General features: G+C 44.3%; 1 protein-coding gene across 4 annotated transcripts; it reads left to right on the top strand.

Moving 5' to 3' along the window:
• The first annotated feature begins 5,019 nt into the window (after positions 1-5,019).
• fst (follistatin) lies at positions 5,020-12,029 on the top strand. 4 transcript variants are annotated; one of them, XM_012960359.3, is made up of 6 exons: positions 5,020-5,768; positions 6,767-6,958; positions 7,754-7,972; positions 8,323-8,547; positions 10,049-10,282; positions 10,942-12,027. In XM_012960359.3, the coding sequence occupies exons 1-6, from the start codon at positions 5,684-5,686 to the stop codon at positions 11,013-11,015; spliced, it is 1,029 nt and encodes a 342-aa protein (XP_012815813.1). In that variant the 5' UTR covers positions 5,020-5,683; the 3' UTR covers positions 11,016-12,027. The 4 variants fall into 4 exon arrangements, with proteins under 4 accessions (XP_012815813.1, XP_031754549.1, XP_012815817.1 ...); XM_031898689.1 differs by having other exon boundaries at positions 10,919-12,027; XM_012960363.3 differs by having other exon boundaries at positions 5,021-5,768; positions 10,691-11,593.
• The last annotated feature ends 522 nt before the right edge of the window (positions 12,030-12,551 follow it).

Below are 12,551 nucleotides of genomic sequence, written 5' to 3'. Positions count from 1 at the left end.
CAAAATATTAGGTGCTGCAATCTGTGAGTAGAGCATGATGGGAGTAGAGCATGATGGGAGTAGAGTATGATGGGAGTAGAGCAGGATGGGAGTAGAGCAGGATGGGAGTAGAGCAGGATGGGAGTAGAGCATGATGGGAGTAGAGCAGGATGGGAGTAGAGCATGATGGGAGTAGAGCAGGATGGGAGTAGAGCATGATGGGAGTAGAGCAGCTTCAGTGCAGACAAGGGACAGACTAAGAGGCAGCATTCACTTTACTGTCAGTGAAATGTCATTGATGAATCGTATGTAAATGGAGGCTATATTTAGTTTAGGTGCCTTGGAGTTGCTTGTTATTATCTTTCCACTGTATCTAGGTCAGCCCTTTGGAGGACTTTCAAGGTTAGAGTGTAAGTGTAAAATTAGCTGAAAGTTTTTCTTATATTGGAAGAGGAAACATTATGGCTGTCAGGGCTTGCATTTTAGAAGGTAAACAGGGTGGCGGATGGCTCCTCATCCATATACACAATATTGGTATTTAGTATAATTAATAAATAGCCACATAGATCAGTGGAGGAGCTGAGACAGGGAAATATATTCCCAAAGCACATGGTGGGATATCAACAACTAAATATGATTTCTGTGGTTTCTGCTCAGGCTTCAATACTTAATGCGTAATAATAGAGAAAGTCCTTCTAAACAACTTCCAAATATTCATTCATTAAAAATGTTCAGTGATTTTAAAGCTATGTGTAGTGGCAAATGCCATTGTAAATAGTATCTGTCTGTGCCTAGCTATTCTCAGCACTGGCGGTTCTGACTTGTGAAACAGGGTAACAGAAGGCAGTTGACCAGTCTTGTCTGCACAGAAGCTAAATTATGCAACATTGTTGTAACAGTCGGAACAAGGAGTGCAGACAGGGGCAGATAAACACTGCTTTTAGTTACATTTACAGATAAGGGGTGGTTCACCTTTACATTAACTTTTAGCTATAGAATGTCCTATTACCAGAAACTTTTCATTTAATATTCATTATTTCCTATTGTTTTCGTTTGCCTTTTTCTTCCGTATGAAAAAGCTTTTAAATAGGAGTCACTGCCCCCCCCCCCAGCCAAATTACTATTTCTCTGTGAGGCTTCAGTTTTATTGTTATTCATGTTTATTGCTTATCTTCCTGCTTAATCAGTCTCCTATTCAGATTCCAGTCTTTCACTCAAACCACTGCTTGGTTGCTAGGGTAAATAAGACCCTGGAAACCAGATAACTGCTGAAATGCCAAACTGTAGAACTGCTGAACAAATAACTGAAAAACCACAAGTAATAAAAAGAAGACCAATTGCAAATAGTCTCCTAATATCAGTGTCTACAGTTAGTAATACTTCATTTAAAATGGTTTTTCACCTTTGTATTAACTTTTTGTATGTTATTTGTGGTTTTTGAATGATTTAGCTTTATATTCAGCAACTCTCCAGTCTTGAATTTAGCGGCTATATGGTTTCTAGGTTCCAAATGACCCTAGCAACCAATCAGTGGTTTGAATGAGAAACTGGAAAATGAATAGGAGTGGGTCTGAATAGAAAGATGAGTAATACAAAAAGTAACAATAATGAAAGTGTAGCCTCAAAGAGCAACAGTATTTTGGCTGAGGGGGTCAGTGACCCCTTTTGGAAAGTTGGAAAGAGTCAAAAGAGAGAAGCAAATAATTTAAAAACTATTAAAACAACTGAAACCTGACCATTCTATAAAATACCAAAAGTTAACTTAAAGGTGAACTACCCATTTTAAAATCATTTGATGTCTGGATGTGTATTGGAAAGTTGTTTAGAATTACAAGTTCTTTCATTAGGCTGAATGTTCTGTTTGGGTTTACATCCCCTTTAGGTTTGGCTCCCTTAGCCAATAGAATTCAGATGGCTGTACCTGGATCAGACAAACCATTGTAGCCACACGGGAGCAGCGCTTTTGGAACAGGCAAACAGCGATTGTGTCAATGATGGGAAGCAAATAAAGGTGTCTGCCCTGTGTTCCTTTGCTCTGTACACACATTCCGGGGTGGAGGAGGAGGAGGAGGCAGGATCCCCTGATAGTGAATGAGAAGAGATGAATGAAGTCACGTTGCTTTGCGATGACAAGCCAGGTTTAGCCTTGCGACTGATGTGACTAATCGCTGCAGATGAACACATTTGCTTTGCGATGTTACAGAGCAGGTGCGGCGGGGCCAGACACCCGTGTTATTGCACTGACCTTGCGGCGGCGGCTGGAATGTTAGTGGCACTAGTGCTGTTAGCAACATGTTACTAGTACTCTGGCCCCTAGCAACCTGCCCACACATAGGGAACCTCTCAGCAGCACCAAGGCGCATTCCCCCCTTACAAACCCCACACAGGCACCTAGGCTTTTATAGGGAGAGAGGTCCCAGGATAAGCAGCTAGCCAGCCCGCAGTTAGTTAGCCAGCCCGCAGTTAGTTAGCCAGCCCGCAGTTAGTTAGCCAGCCCGCAGTTAGTTAGCCAGCCCGCAGTTAGTTAGCCAGCCCGCATTTAGTTAGCCAGTCCGCATTTAGCCAGCCCGCAGTTAGTTAGCCAGCCCGCAGTTAGTTAGCCAGCCCGCAGTTAGTTAGCCAGCCCCCATTTAGTTAGCCTGCCCACAGTTAGTTAGCCAGCCCGCAGTTAGTTAGCCTGCCCACAGTTAGTTAGCCCGCCCACAGTTAGTTAGCCAGCCCGCAGTTAGTTAGCCAGCCCGCAGTTAGTTAGCCCACCCACAGTTAGTTAGCCAGCCCGCAGTTAGTTAGCCTGCCCACAGTTAGTTAGCCTGCCCACAGTTAGTTAGCCCACCCACAGTTAGTTAGCCAGCCCGCAATTAGTTAGCCAGTCTGGAGTTAGTTAGCCAGCCCACAGTTAGTTAGCCAGCCCACAGTTAGTTAGCCAGCCCGCAGTTAGTTAGCCCGCAGTTCACAGTTAGTTAGCCAGCCCACAGTTAGTTAGCCAGTCCGGAGTTAGTTAGCTAGCCCACAGTTAGTCAGCCCGCAGTTAGTTAGCCTGCCCGCAGTTAGTTAGCCAGCCTACAGTTAGTTAGCCAGCCCACCGTTAGCTAGCCAGCCCGCAGGTAGTTAGCTAGCCCACAGTTAGTTAGCCAGCCCGCAGTAAGTTAGCAGCCCGCAGATAGCCAGCAGTTAGTTAGCTAGCCCACAGTTAGTTAGCCAGCCCGCAGTAAGTTAGCCAGCCCGCAGTTAGCCAGCCGGCAGTTAGTTAGCCAGCCCGCAGTTGTTAGTTAGCCAGCCCGCAGTTAGCCAGCCCTAGCAGGATTTATACCAAAGGGATAGTGATAAGAAGCCATTCCTCTCCCCGCACTGCCCTGCCAATGACCTCAACCCTGACCCGCAGAGGCCCCTCTCCCATGGGCTGAGAGGCAATGCCGTCTGCCGACCCCTTAATGATGTGTGTGTGCGAGTTTTATGATGTGCCACCGGGCTACTGTCCGCTGGGGCCGAGCACACGCCACAAATTCTCATTTCATAGGAGACAGATTTGAGGAACATGGGTGAAAGGGCAGCGCTTTTTGGCCATAAGTCAGCACAGGCTTAGCCCGTTACTTGTGAATGGAAGGAGAACAGGAAGGCAGTGTGTGAAACGTTCCAGAGCTGTGACCCCTGTTCCTTCCTAACCGCAAATGGGCGATAAAGCCCCAGCCGCCCAGCTCCCTAGCCCTGATCATTGCCCAACGCACTGACTCACCGGCTCTTCTCTCTCACTGTTTGGATTCTCCAGCCCCGGATTAATGGAGATTACACAAACCAGAAACAAACAGAATGATTTTGAAATGAGGACGTAGGAGCAAAAGGAACTATGAATTAAGTTAGGAATTGCCTCATTTGGCTCTCACCATAAGGATGCTGTGCTATTAATTAAAGATGTCGTCTGCCATTAGAGGGCACTAAACAACCTTGTATTTATCCTGGAAATAGTAGGGGTGGAGAAAGTTAAAGGGAAGGGGGAAAAAGGCTTTGTGAAGTGAGCAAAATGCCCCAGATGTAGAAAGGGCGACAATAGGGGGATGTTGCAGGGTCAATCATTTACCAGTGCGCTTTAATGTGTGCCTGCAGGTGGTGCCCCAGCCCCTTTGTACTCGCCCCACAGAGCAGCCTAATGAGCAGCCTGGGCCGGCCTGAGGGGCCCAAACAACTGTCTGCTAATATTAGCACGCCTGTATTTCTGGATCTATTATAGTCCTCCCAGACAGATCCCATTGTAATGGGATCTTTTATTAAAAGATTAGTACTATCTCCTGCAGTTGCTGGAAAAAAATCTGTTATCGCCGAGTTATTTGCAGTCAAAGTCTGTGGCAATACAAATCCAAGCGACCTGCCAGTATCCAGGAATGCAGTCTGCATAGTTCTCTGTCTGTTGTCCTCTGGGCTCTGGAGGCAAAAAGAATAGAAAATGTAGAGGGACAGAGAGAGGGAGAGAGAGAAAAGAGGCAGCTTTTGAATCAACAATACCATTTTCCGTGAAGTAATGGTTCTGTATAAAAGGAAATATCGCCTACTCAGTTTCATTCAGCTGTGCCAAAAATGTTAGAAATGAGTGGCCGCCAACTTGCAGCGGAGGATGCCAGACTGCGCTTAATAAACTGGCCCTATAGAAGTTCATTATCGATGGGGCAATCTCTGGGGCTATGAAAGGAGACCGCCTACGTCGTCCCATTCCTGTCTGATACTCCAGACACTGCCACTTGAAAAGACTGTCACTTGGGGGGGGGCAAATTTAGGTATTAAACTTGTATTTGTCCCTGAAGACTCCCAGAGAGCTGGATGTGGGAGCAGACACTTAACTACTGTTTCAGGTTCTGGGAGTTATATTTTAAAAGGCACTTTAAGAGTTTGAGTGGGAGGTGGGTGGGGGGCAAGTCCTAACCCCCCCTCTTTAGACAGTGCGCCCCGATGTTGCCCGGTCTTTGCTCAGAAGGTGCCCAGGGGGAGCCAGAGTGGGTAGGTCCTGCCCAACAAGGCTGAGTCTGGGAGAGGTCACGTCATTGTCCTGTGCGCACCCAGCAGCACCTATAGCAGCGCTTCCCACTCACATGCCCCACTCCTATAGCAGCGCTTCCCACTCACATGCCCCACTCCTATAGCAGCGCTTCCCACTCACATGCCCCACTCCTATAGCAGCGCTTCCCACTCACATGCCCCACTCCTATAGCAGCGCTTCCCACTCACATGCCCCACTCCTATAGCAGCGCTTCCCACTCACATGCCCCACTCCTATAGCAGCGCTTCCCACTCACATGCCCCACTCCCTGCTGCTGCCTCTGCTGCTGCACAAGTAGCCACACTGCTGCTCCATTTCCCCACCAGCTGCTGGACAAGTTTCACTCTCTCTCTGCTTGGGACTCAGCAAACACTCCTTGCTACATTCTCTCTAGGATCTACCTACCCACTGTTCATTGGAAAAGGTTTCCAGAAGGTGGAAAATGTCACCTGATTCACTCTGAATTTTTCTTTTTACCCCACCCCCAAACACACACACACATTAGGAGACCGCCCACCGCAGACAGCTAAGACCCCCTTATAGATTTAAAGAGAGACTGCATTAGAGGCTGCTGTTCATTCAATAGAGCGATCATAAGCAGAGTCCGGAGTTGTGCCTGGTCCATTATCCCATCTCTCCACTTGAGACTCTGCTGCTTCTCCACTCTCTGCACTGAGGATGTTAAATGAAAGGATCCAGCCGGGCATGATTTTCCTCCTGACTGTCTCTCTGTGCCATTTCATGGAACATCGCGCAGTCCAAGGTAAGAACCTGAAGGACTTGATCACTCTTTTTGGATTTTCTTTCATTTTTTTTGGTATTAGGGCAGACAGTAGGAGAGGCAAGTTAGGCTGGTGACTTAGATCAGACTTCACTTTTACATATCTGCAATATCAAGATGGTAGTTCTGGATTTTAAGGGCTACAGTCAACTTGGCTTCCAGATTTATTAATGTGTATATAAATGTATCGGCAGAGAGTGCTACTTTACTATCAGTGGTTACAGTTATGTAACGAATCTAGTGACTTATTAGGGACTTGCGAGGATGTCGGTATTTGTTTCGTACTACTCTAGTTGTACTCCAGCTGGTGGGACAGAAGTTGTGGTGGCAAGTCATTGGCTGCCAGCCCCCTACTATACGTAGCAGAGGCGCAGTCGGACCCAGCGGTGCGCAGAATTTCTTCCAACTGACGCAATCTGCCTTGTGCTAATTGCTGCCTACTTGCAGTGTTAGTTGGCGCAATTCCAAATGGAACTAGTTGTAGTGAGTTGTTTAGAACTATTGCTGTTCAGCTTATCCTTTCTCTTAACTTTAAAAAAGGGGTAACATAGCGTGGGATTGGGGAGAAAACACGTTTCGAAATGGATTAGTGTTGCATGTAGATGTTCTGAATGTGCCTGGATTGCAACATGAGGTTGGATCGCAGGCTTGACAACTGACGCACTTGATACTGTAATATTTCAATAAAGCAGGGGTTTTATGGGCTCGTTATCTCAACATCTGGATGGGAGGCTGTTCAACAGCGCGGCCAATTAACCCTTTGTGTAGCCTGGGTGGATATCTATAGAGTGGAAGCCCTGAAGGGGTTAACCGTGCAAGTGTGAGCGGTTTGGCTGGGGAGAGACTGCTGTTACTAGTGCAGGTTATGAAAGAGGCCGAATAAAAGTAAACAGTCTAGTGGAAGTGAGCGCAGAGCACACGTGTTGTGTCTGGGTCACTGCTAAGTGACACTGATATGGCTGGGCCGCTGTCTCTTACAGCTGGGAATTGCTGGCTGCAGCAGTCGAAGAACGGCCGATGTCAGGTTCTCTACAGGACTGAGCTGAGCAAGGAGGAATGCTGCAAGACTGGCAGGCTGGGTACCTCATGGACTGAAGAGGATGTACCCAACAGCACCCTCTTCAAATGGATGATATTTCATGGAGGGGCCCCTCACTGCGTCCCCTGCAAAGGTACTTTACTTGACAATTTTTACTACCATCTCCTCGTTTTGAAAATGAAAGGGTTAAATTCCTACATCTCTGTAAGCAAAGAAGTCGAGAGAAGTTTTTTTTTTTTTTAGTACTTTAACATACAGTCTCTACTGACACGTTGTAGGAATACATGATTTAACCATCCCTGTGTATGCTTGATGCGACCTGTGCTTCCATGAAACCATGAAGCTGCCATATGTATTTATATACCCGCATACTTGACATATTTTGAACTGCTTTTGGCATTATTTTTGTATAGGGGGACGCAGCCACACAGTCCATATGTGTGTATGTGTGTATGTGTGTGTGCAAGAATAATCTCACCCAGCTCAGACTTTAGGATACTGTGCTAGCAGATTCTGGCCACCTACACTTGCTTATTATGTGTTATTTTTCACGGAGGGATTTATTAAAGTGAAGGGGACATCTGCACTCAATTTTGAGTTCGCTTTCTGGAGGAACTTTTGTTCTCTCTCCATAGATACTGCATGCTGTTTTAGCTATTAGGCACAGAGGGGAAATACTTTTCTTGTACTAGTAAGTTCCCAGTGTCAGGAGCTTGTATGAATCTGGCATATCTATCTATCATCTATCTATTTATCATCTATATTAGATACCATAACACCCCAGATGATCTTTATGTAATGGCACAGGCACATTAGTCCCTGAAAGTCTAGACATGCTGCTGAGATATGGGGCTATTTATCACATTCCTAGTAATACTATTTCTTGAGTACTTTGCCCACTGGCTAATTAAACCTGTTGCACTTACAGAAACATGTGAGAACGTAGACTGTGGCCCTGGGAAGAAATGTAAAATGAACAAGAAGAACAAGCCGAGGTGTGTCTGCGCTCCGGATTGTTCCAACATTACTTGGAAAGGTTCCGTGTGCGGAATAGATGGCAAAACCTATAAGGATGAGTGCGCTTTGCTCAAAGCCAAATGTAAAGGGGTCCCGGAGCTGGATGTGCAGTACCAAGGAAAATGCAAAAGTAGGTTAAACAAGTGGGGGGAGTTAGGGATCTGTGGGCTGGGAGGGACAGCCACATTAGATTGCTGTGATGTTACCTGAACCTCATGGGTGGGCAGCATGGAAAAGAAAGCTCTCATTGGGTGGCTTTTAGTAGCCTGAGAAGCTTTTTTGGTGCGCATTGGCTTGGGAGTTGCAAAACTTTATGTGATATAATACGGGTCCCATAAAGTACATAGTATATGGAGTAAATAAGAGCAATTTATTATGACCTTACGCTTAGCTGTGCCCCAGTAGTGCTGTAAGTCCATCTGTCATTCATTGCGCCTTTATACTGATCGATGTGCGCCCTTGCGCTTCTTTCTCTTTCAGAAACTTGCAGGGACGTGCTGTGCCCAGGGAGCTCCACTTGTGTGGTGGATCAGACCAATAACGCCTACTGTGTGACATGTAATCGGATTTGCCCGGAGCCTGTCTCCCCTGACCAATATCTGTGTGGGAATGATGGAATAACCTATGCCAGTGCCTGCCACCTGAGGAAGGCTACCTGCCTGCTGGGCAGATCCATTGGATTAGCCTACGAGGGGAAATGCATAAGTAAGTGTGGTGTCTGATTTACCCAGCGACAAATCCATTCTGAGTAGCATTCTTTCCCAAGTGCCTTGAGGAGAAGACACTCAGTATGGGGCAAGAGAAGCAACATGTGATTAGGGTTGGTGCAAGAGGATTTCTGCCAATTTGGAGCCTGGTACATGGCAAGTTTCCCGGAGTGTTCCTGGTGTGTGTGTGCACTTTCACTCCCTCATTGGCCTTACATCCCACACTAGCTAAGGAATGAGAGAGGATCGCAGCGACACCTGCCTTGTGCCTGCAGAGCACGCAGCGACACTGCCTTTGGTCCCAGCAGAACCGTTTTACCTGTTTTACATTCATTTAATTATGGCATTTTTTTTATTTTGCAAGAGGAAATGATTTTGATCCATACCTGGCTGATTTTACTGTGGTCTCTAGATTTCTGTTTTCCTTGCCTGCCACTCCTGCAGTACATTTAAGACGAACAATATAAAATATCCATGTTTCTCTCCTGTCCATTGGAGATGTATAACATTATTGGCATCTGGGTTGTATCTGCTGGAGATAAAAATGCAGATAAATGCAGTATAGTGGCTGTTGGCACCTTTTTATCTGCTCTGTGTTTTATGGAGCCCATTTTCACTCTAGCTGGTGGTCCATGTGTGGGTATGGCAGATACCTGCACCCTGTATATGCTAATGGTAACATTGTCTGTGGTGTATATATTCATATTGTAAATATGTGAGCTGTCAGGTGGTGTTCTGACGCTATATGCGCCCTCCCAGGTGGTGGGTGTCAGTAGAAGGTTATTTGCTCACCTATGGTGCATACTTTGGTACGGCAGATACTGTCAATCATCAGATGTTCCTTCGGATATCTGCGCCATTACTATTTTGCTTTCGTCAGTATGCTAGATATTAGCGCCCTACCAATCTGTTTGAGTAAATCTGATTGCATCCTTAACTATGGTAAATCTGTCATTCTAGTAAGGATTTGCTCCCTGCCATTGGTGTAGGTTATTATTATTATGAAGGCTATTTTACCCTTGCCTATTCTGTATGTAACATGGTCATGGTTTATCTGTTATCATGAAGACTATATATTCTCATCCCTGTTGTATCTGAAAATATGACGGCGACTCACCAATAAACCAGTTGTATATGATCTTTACACACTCATCCCTGGTGTTACTTAAAAGGCTAGTAGATGTGATGTATGCTAGTCATTTCTACATTCACCTGTTCCTAGGGGCTAATTCACTATTACCCATGTATACATTAATCTGCGGTGTGTGTTAGTACAAGAGCTAAATGAAATCTAAGTAATTACAGGGAACAACCAGGGATTGCGAGTTTCCTTTCCAGATATAACTCCCTTGCCAAATGTTATAAGTCTGTGCGTTTTACGATTTTAGTTGCTGTTTTGGCATTTGTATTTCTTGCTTTGTCATGCCCCAGTGAGACTAAAGAGAGATCACTGACTGATAAGTTTATTTGTTAAAAGCCCTGGCTCTTCTCCCTTTCAGAGGCCAAGTCTTGCGAAGATATTCAGTGCAGCGCTGGAAAGAAATGCCTGTGGGACAGTAGAGTGGGTAGAGGTCGCTGTGCGCTGTGCGATGATGTGTGCGGAGCAGAGAGCAAGTCAGACGATACAGTGTGCGCCAGCGATAACACTACCTACCCCAGCGAGTGCGCAATGAAACAGGCAGCCTGCTCCACGGGGGTTCTTTTGGAAGTCAAACACAGTGGATCTTGCAACTGTAAGTGAATCACTGCAACACAGAGTAAGATTTCTAAAGGCAACCCCTCAGTAATGAAGACTCTTTAAAGCAAAATACTTTTTTGTTGTTTCTAAGGGAATGTGAGCATTATTTGGCGGTATATGTACACCCTTCCAGTGACATGACTTAAGCTGCCTGCAAGATTTCGGCACTTTTGCAGGAAAAGCCAAGGCTATTTACAAGGGGGTTGCCTGAGAATATCTTTCCCTCTATTTTTCTAATTTGCTTCTATGTGCTTCGCTGATTGCTTCATTAACGCTTTGAGTGACCTAACTCCATCCAAGTACCAGTAGTAGCTTTGGGTTCTGTCCCCGGACAGAGGCCTCTACTAACTCTGAGGACACAAGCAGTACACCTAGAACACGAGCGCTTTTTGTCTGATTACAGGAATCTGCAATAACAGCCTGATCCATTGGTTCTTCAGAACTTTCCGCTGTTAAGACTTCATAGATTATGTAAAAACAAACAAAAAAAAAAAGTATTATTTATCAGGTGATGCCAAACAGCATCCCCTGCGAGTCACATACAATGCAACGCTGTATTATGGCTGGTCAGAGGGCTTTGAGAAACATGCACTGAGCTTCTGCGCTGTTGTTGTCCTTTTTTAAACAACAGCTCCCCTATATTCCCCCATATAGCCATTGTTGAAGATACAGAGGAGGAAGAGGAGGAAGAGGAACAGGACTACAGTTTTGTCATATCTTCATGGTAACAGCTCCCAAAACTGTTGGAACAGCCTCTGGGCAAGAACACATGTCCATACTGTAAATAGGTGTATGCTTATTTATTTTGGGAAAGAAAAAAACAAAGTATACATATAGTTGAGTCTGGTAGACATTTATTTATACTGTCATGTTTTATAATTTATACATAAAATGTCTGTTTTGACTGTACACCTTGTTTTGAAGAAATATATTCGTCAAAGGAAGAGCAGTGTTATTTATTGTGAAATATCTTCGCTTGTAAAGTCCAGCTTTTCTTGTAAGTCCATTCCTTAGAGGTGATTGACGGTACTGTCCACTCTGCTCAGCGAACCCCTTGAGTAACGGAGGAATGCGCTGTGCCAAGAGCGTCCGTGGCGCATAGCGCATCACGATAGCGCGAATGGGGTTCGGCGCTTTTCTTTCCATGAACCCTGCATGTCAGTTTCTAAATGTTTATTTATTGGATTCTCTCCTTTAGTTCTGTACATACATCCTTCGGGTTTTGTTTACAAGGAATCTTGACTGACCAAAAGAGGCTGCAGCATAACGTGAAAACAAAAAAGATGAAAAAAATACAAATATATATATATATCTATATATATAGAAATATATATATAGATATATATTTAAAAAAAAAAAAAAGGTTGAAGTGGCTGTGTTTCAGGAAATGTCCTAGTTTCCATTATTCTAACATACTGGATGGTTAAATCCCAAAGATTCTTTGGTTCCAAACGTGTTGATCCTTCCCACCTATTAGATACAAATACCAATCATTTCCATCATGCCAATTCAGACTTATTTGTGTATTTCGACGTTTTATCAGTTCAAGTTTCTTGCGTTTTCATAATACATTTTTTTTTTCTGATTTCAATTTTATATTTTCAAACATGGCAAGTTAAATATAAATTCATTTAAATATATAGTTTTGTACTTTTTTACCATGTAAATGTGTAATGTATATAAAAGTTATAATGTGTATTTGTAAATAAATTATGGGTGAACAATAAAATAAATGAAATTTGCTTTATGCCTTTCTCTGATGTGTTTTGTAACGAGGTGCTGCCGAACAAACAGAAGGATGCTTAATGAAGGCACTCATGTTCTACTGATTAATGGCAAATAACACGTTGAGTTCATAGGATGAAAGTACAGTATATGCCCTGGCACTTTATACCGAAACTGCCCAATGTTTGCTTAGTATACAGATCAAGTCCATTTGCTATTTCCTTCCAGCATCTCTCAGGAGACGCGAACCCCCATCCCTCATGCTCCCTGTCTGGCACTCTTCGTTTTTCCCAGCCTTATCTAGTTATCACAACAAGCAGCTCTTCAGAAGTGAGAAACACAAACATCACAACTATATCTAATTACTCTCCAAAAATTAAGAGCGAAACTCAATGAATAAGCATTAAGCAAATCAAAGCTTTAAAGAAATACCATTTCAAAGACGATTTCTTATTGCAAGATATCAGCCTTGTTGCTTGTATCTCCCCAGTGAATTTTAGATATTTAGAATTATAGCTTTTATGCACTGACCCCTTTTT

This window comes from Xenopus tropicalis, chromosome 1 (genome assembly GCF_000004195.4).
Source record: "Xenopus tropicalis strain Nigerian chromosome 1, UCB_Xtro_10.0, whole genome shotgun sequence".
Lineage (NCBI taxonomy): Eukaryota > Metazoa > Chordata > Amphibia > Anura > Pipidae > Xenopus > Xenopus tropicalis.
This window is presented reverse-complemented; position numbering and strand designations above follow the sequence as displayed.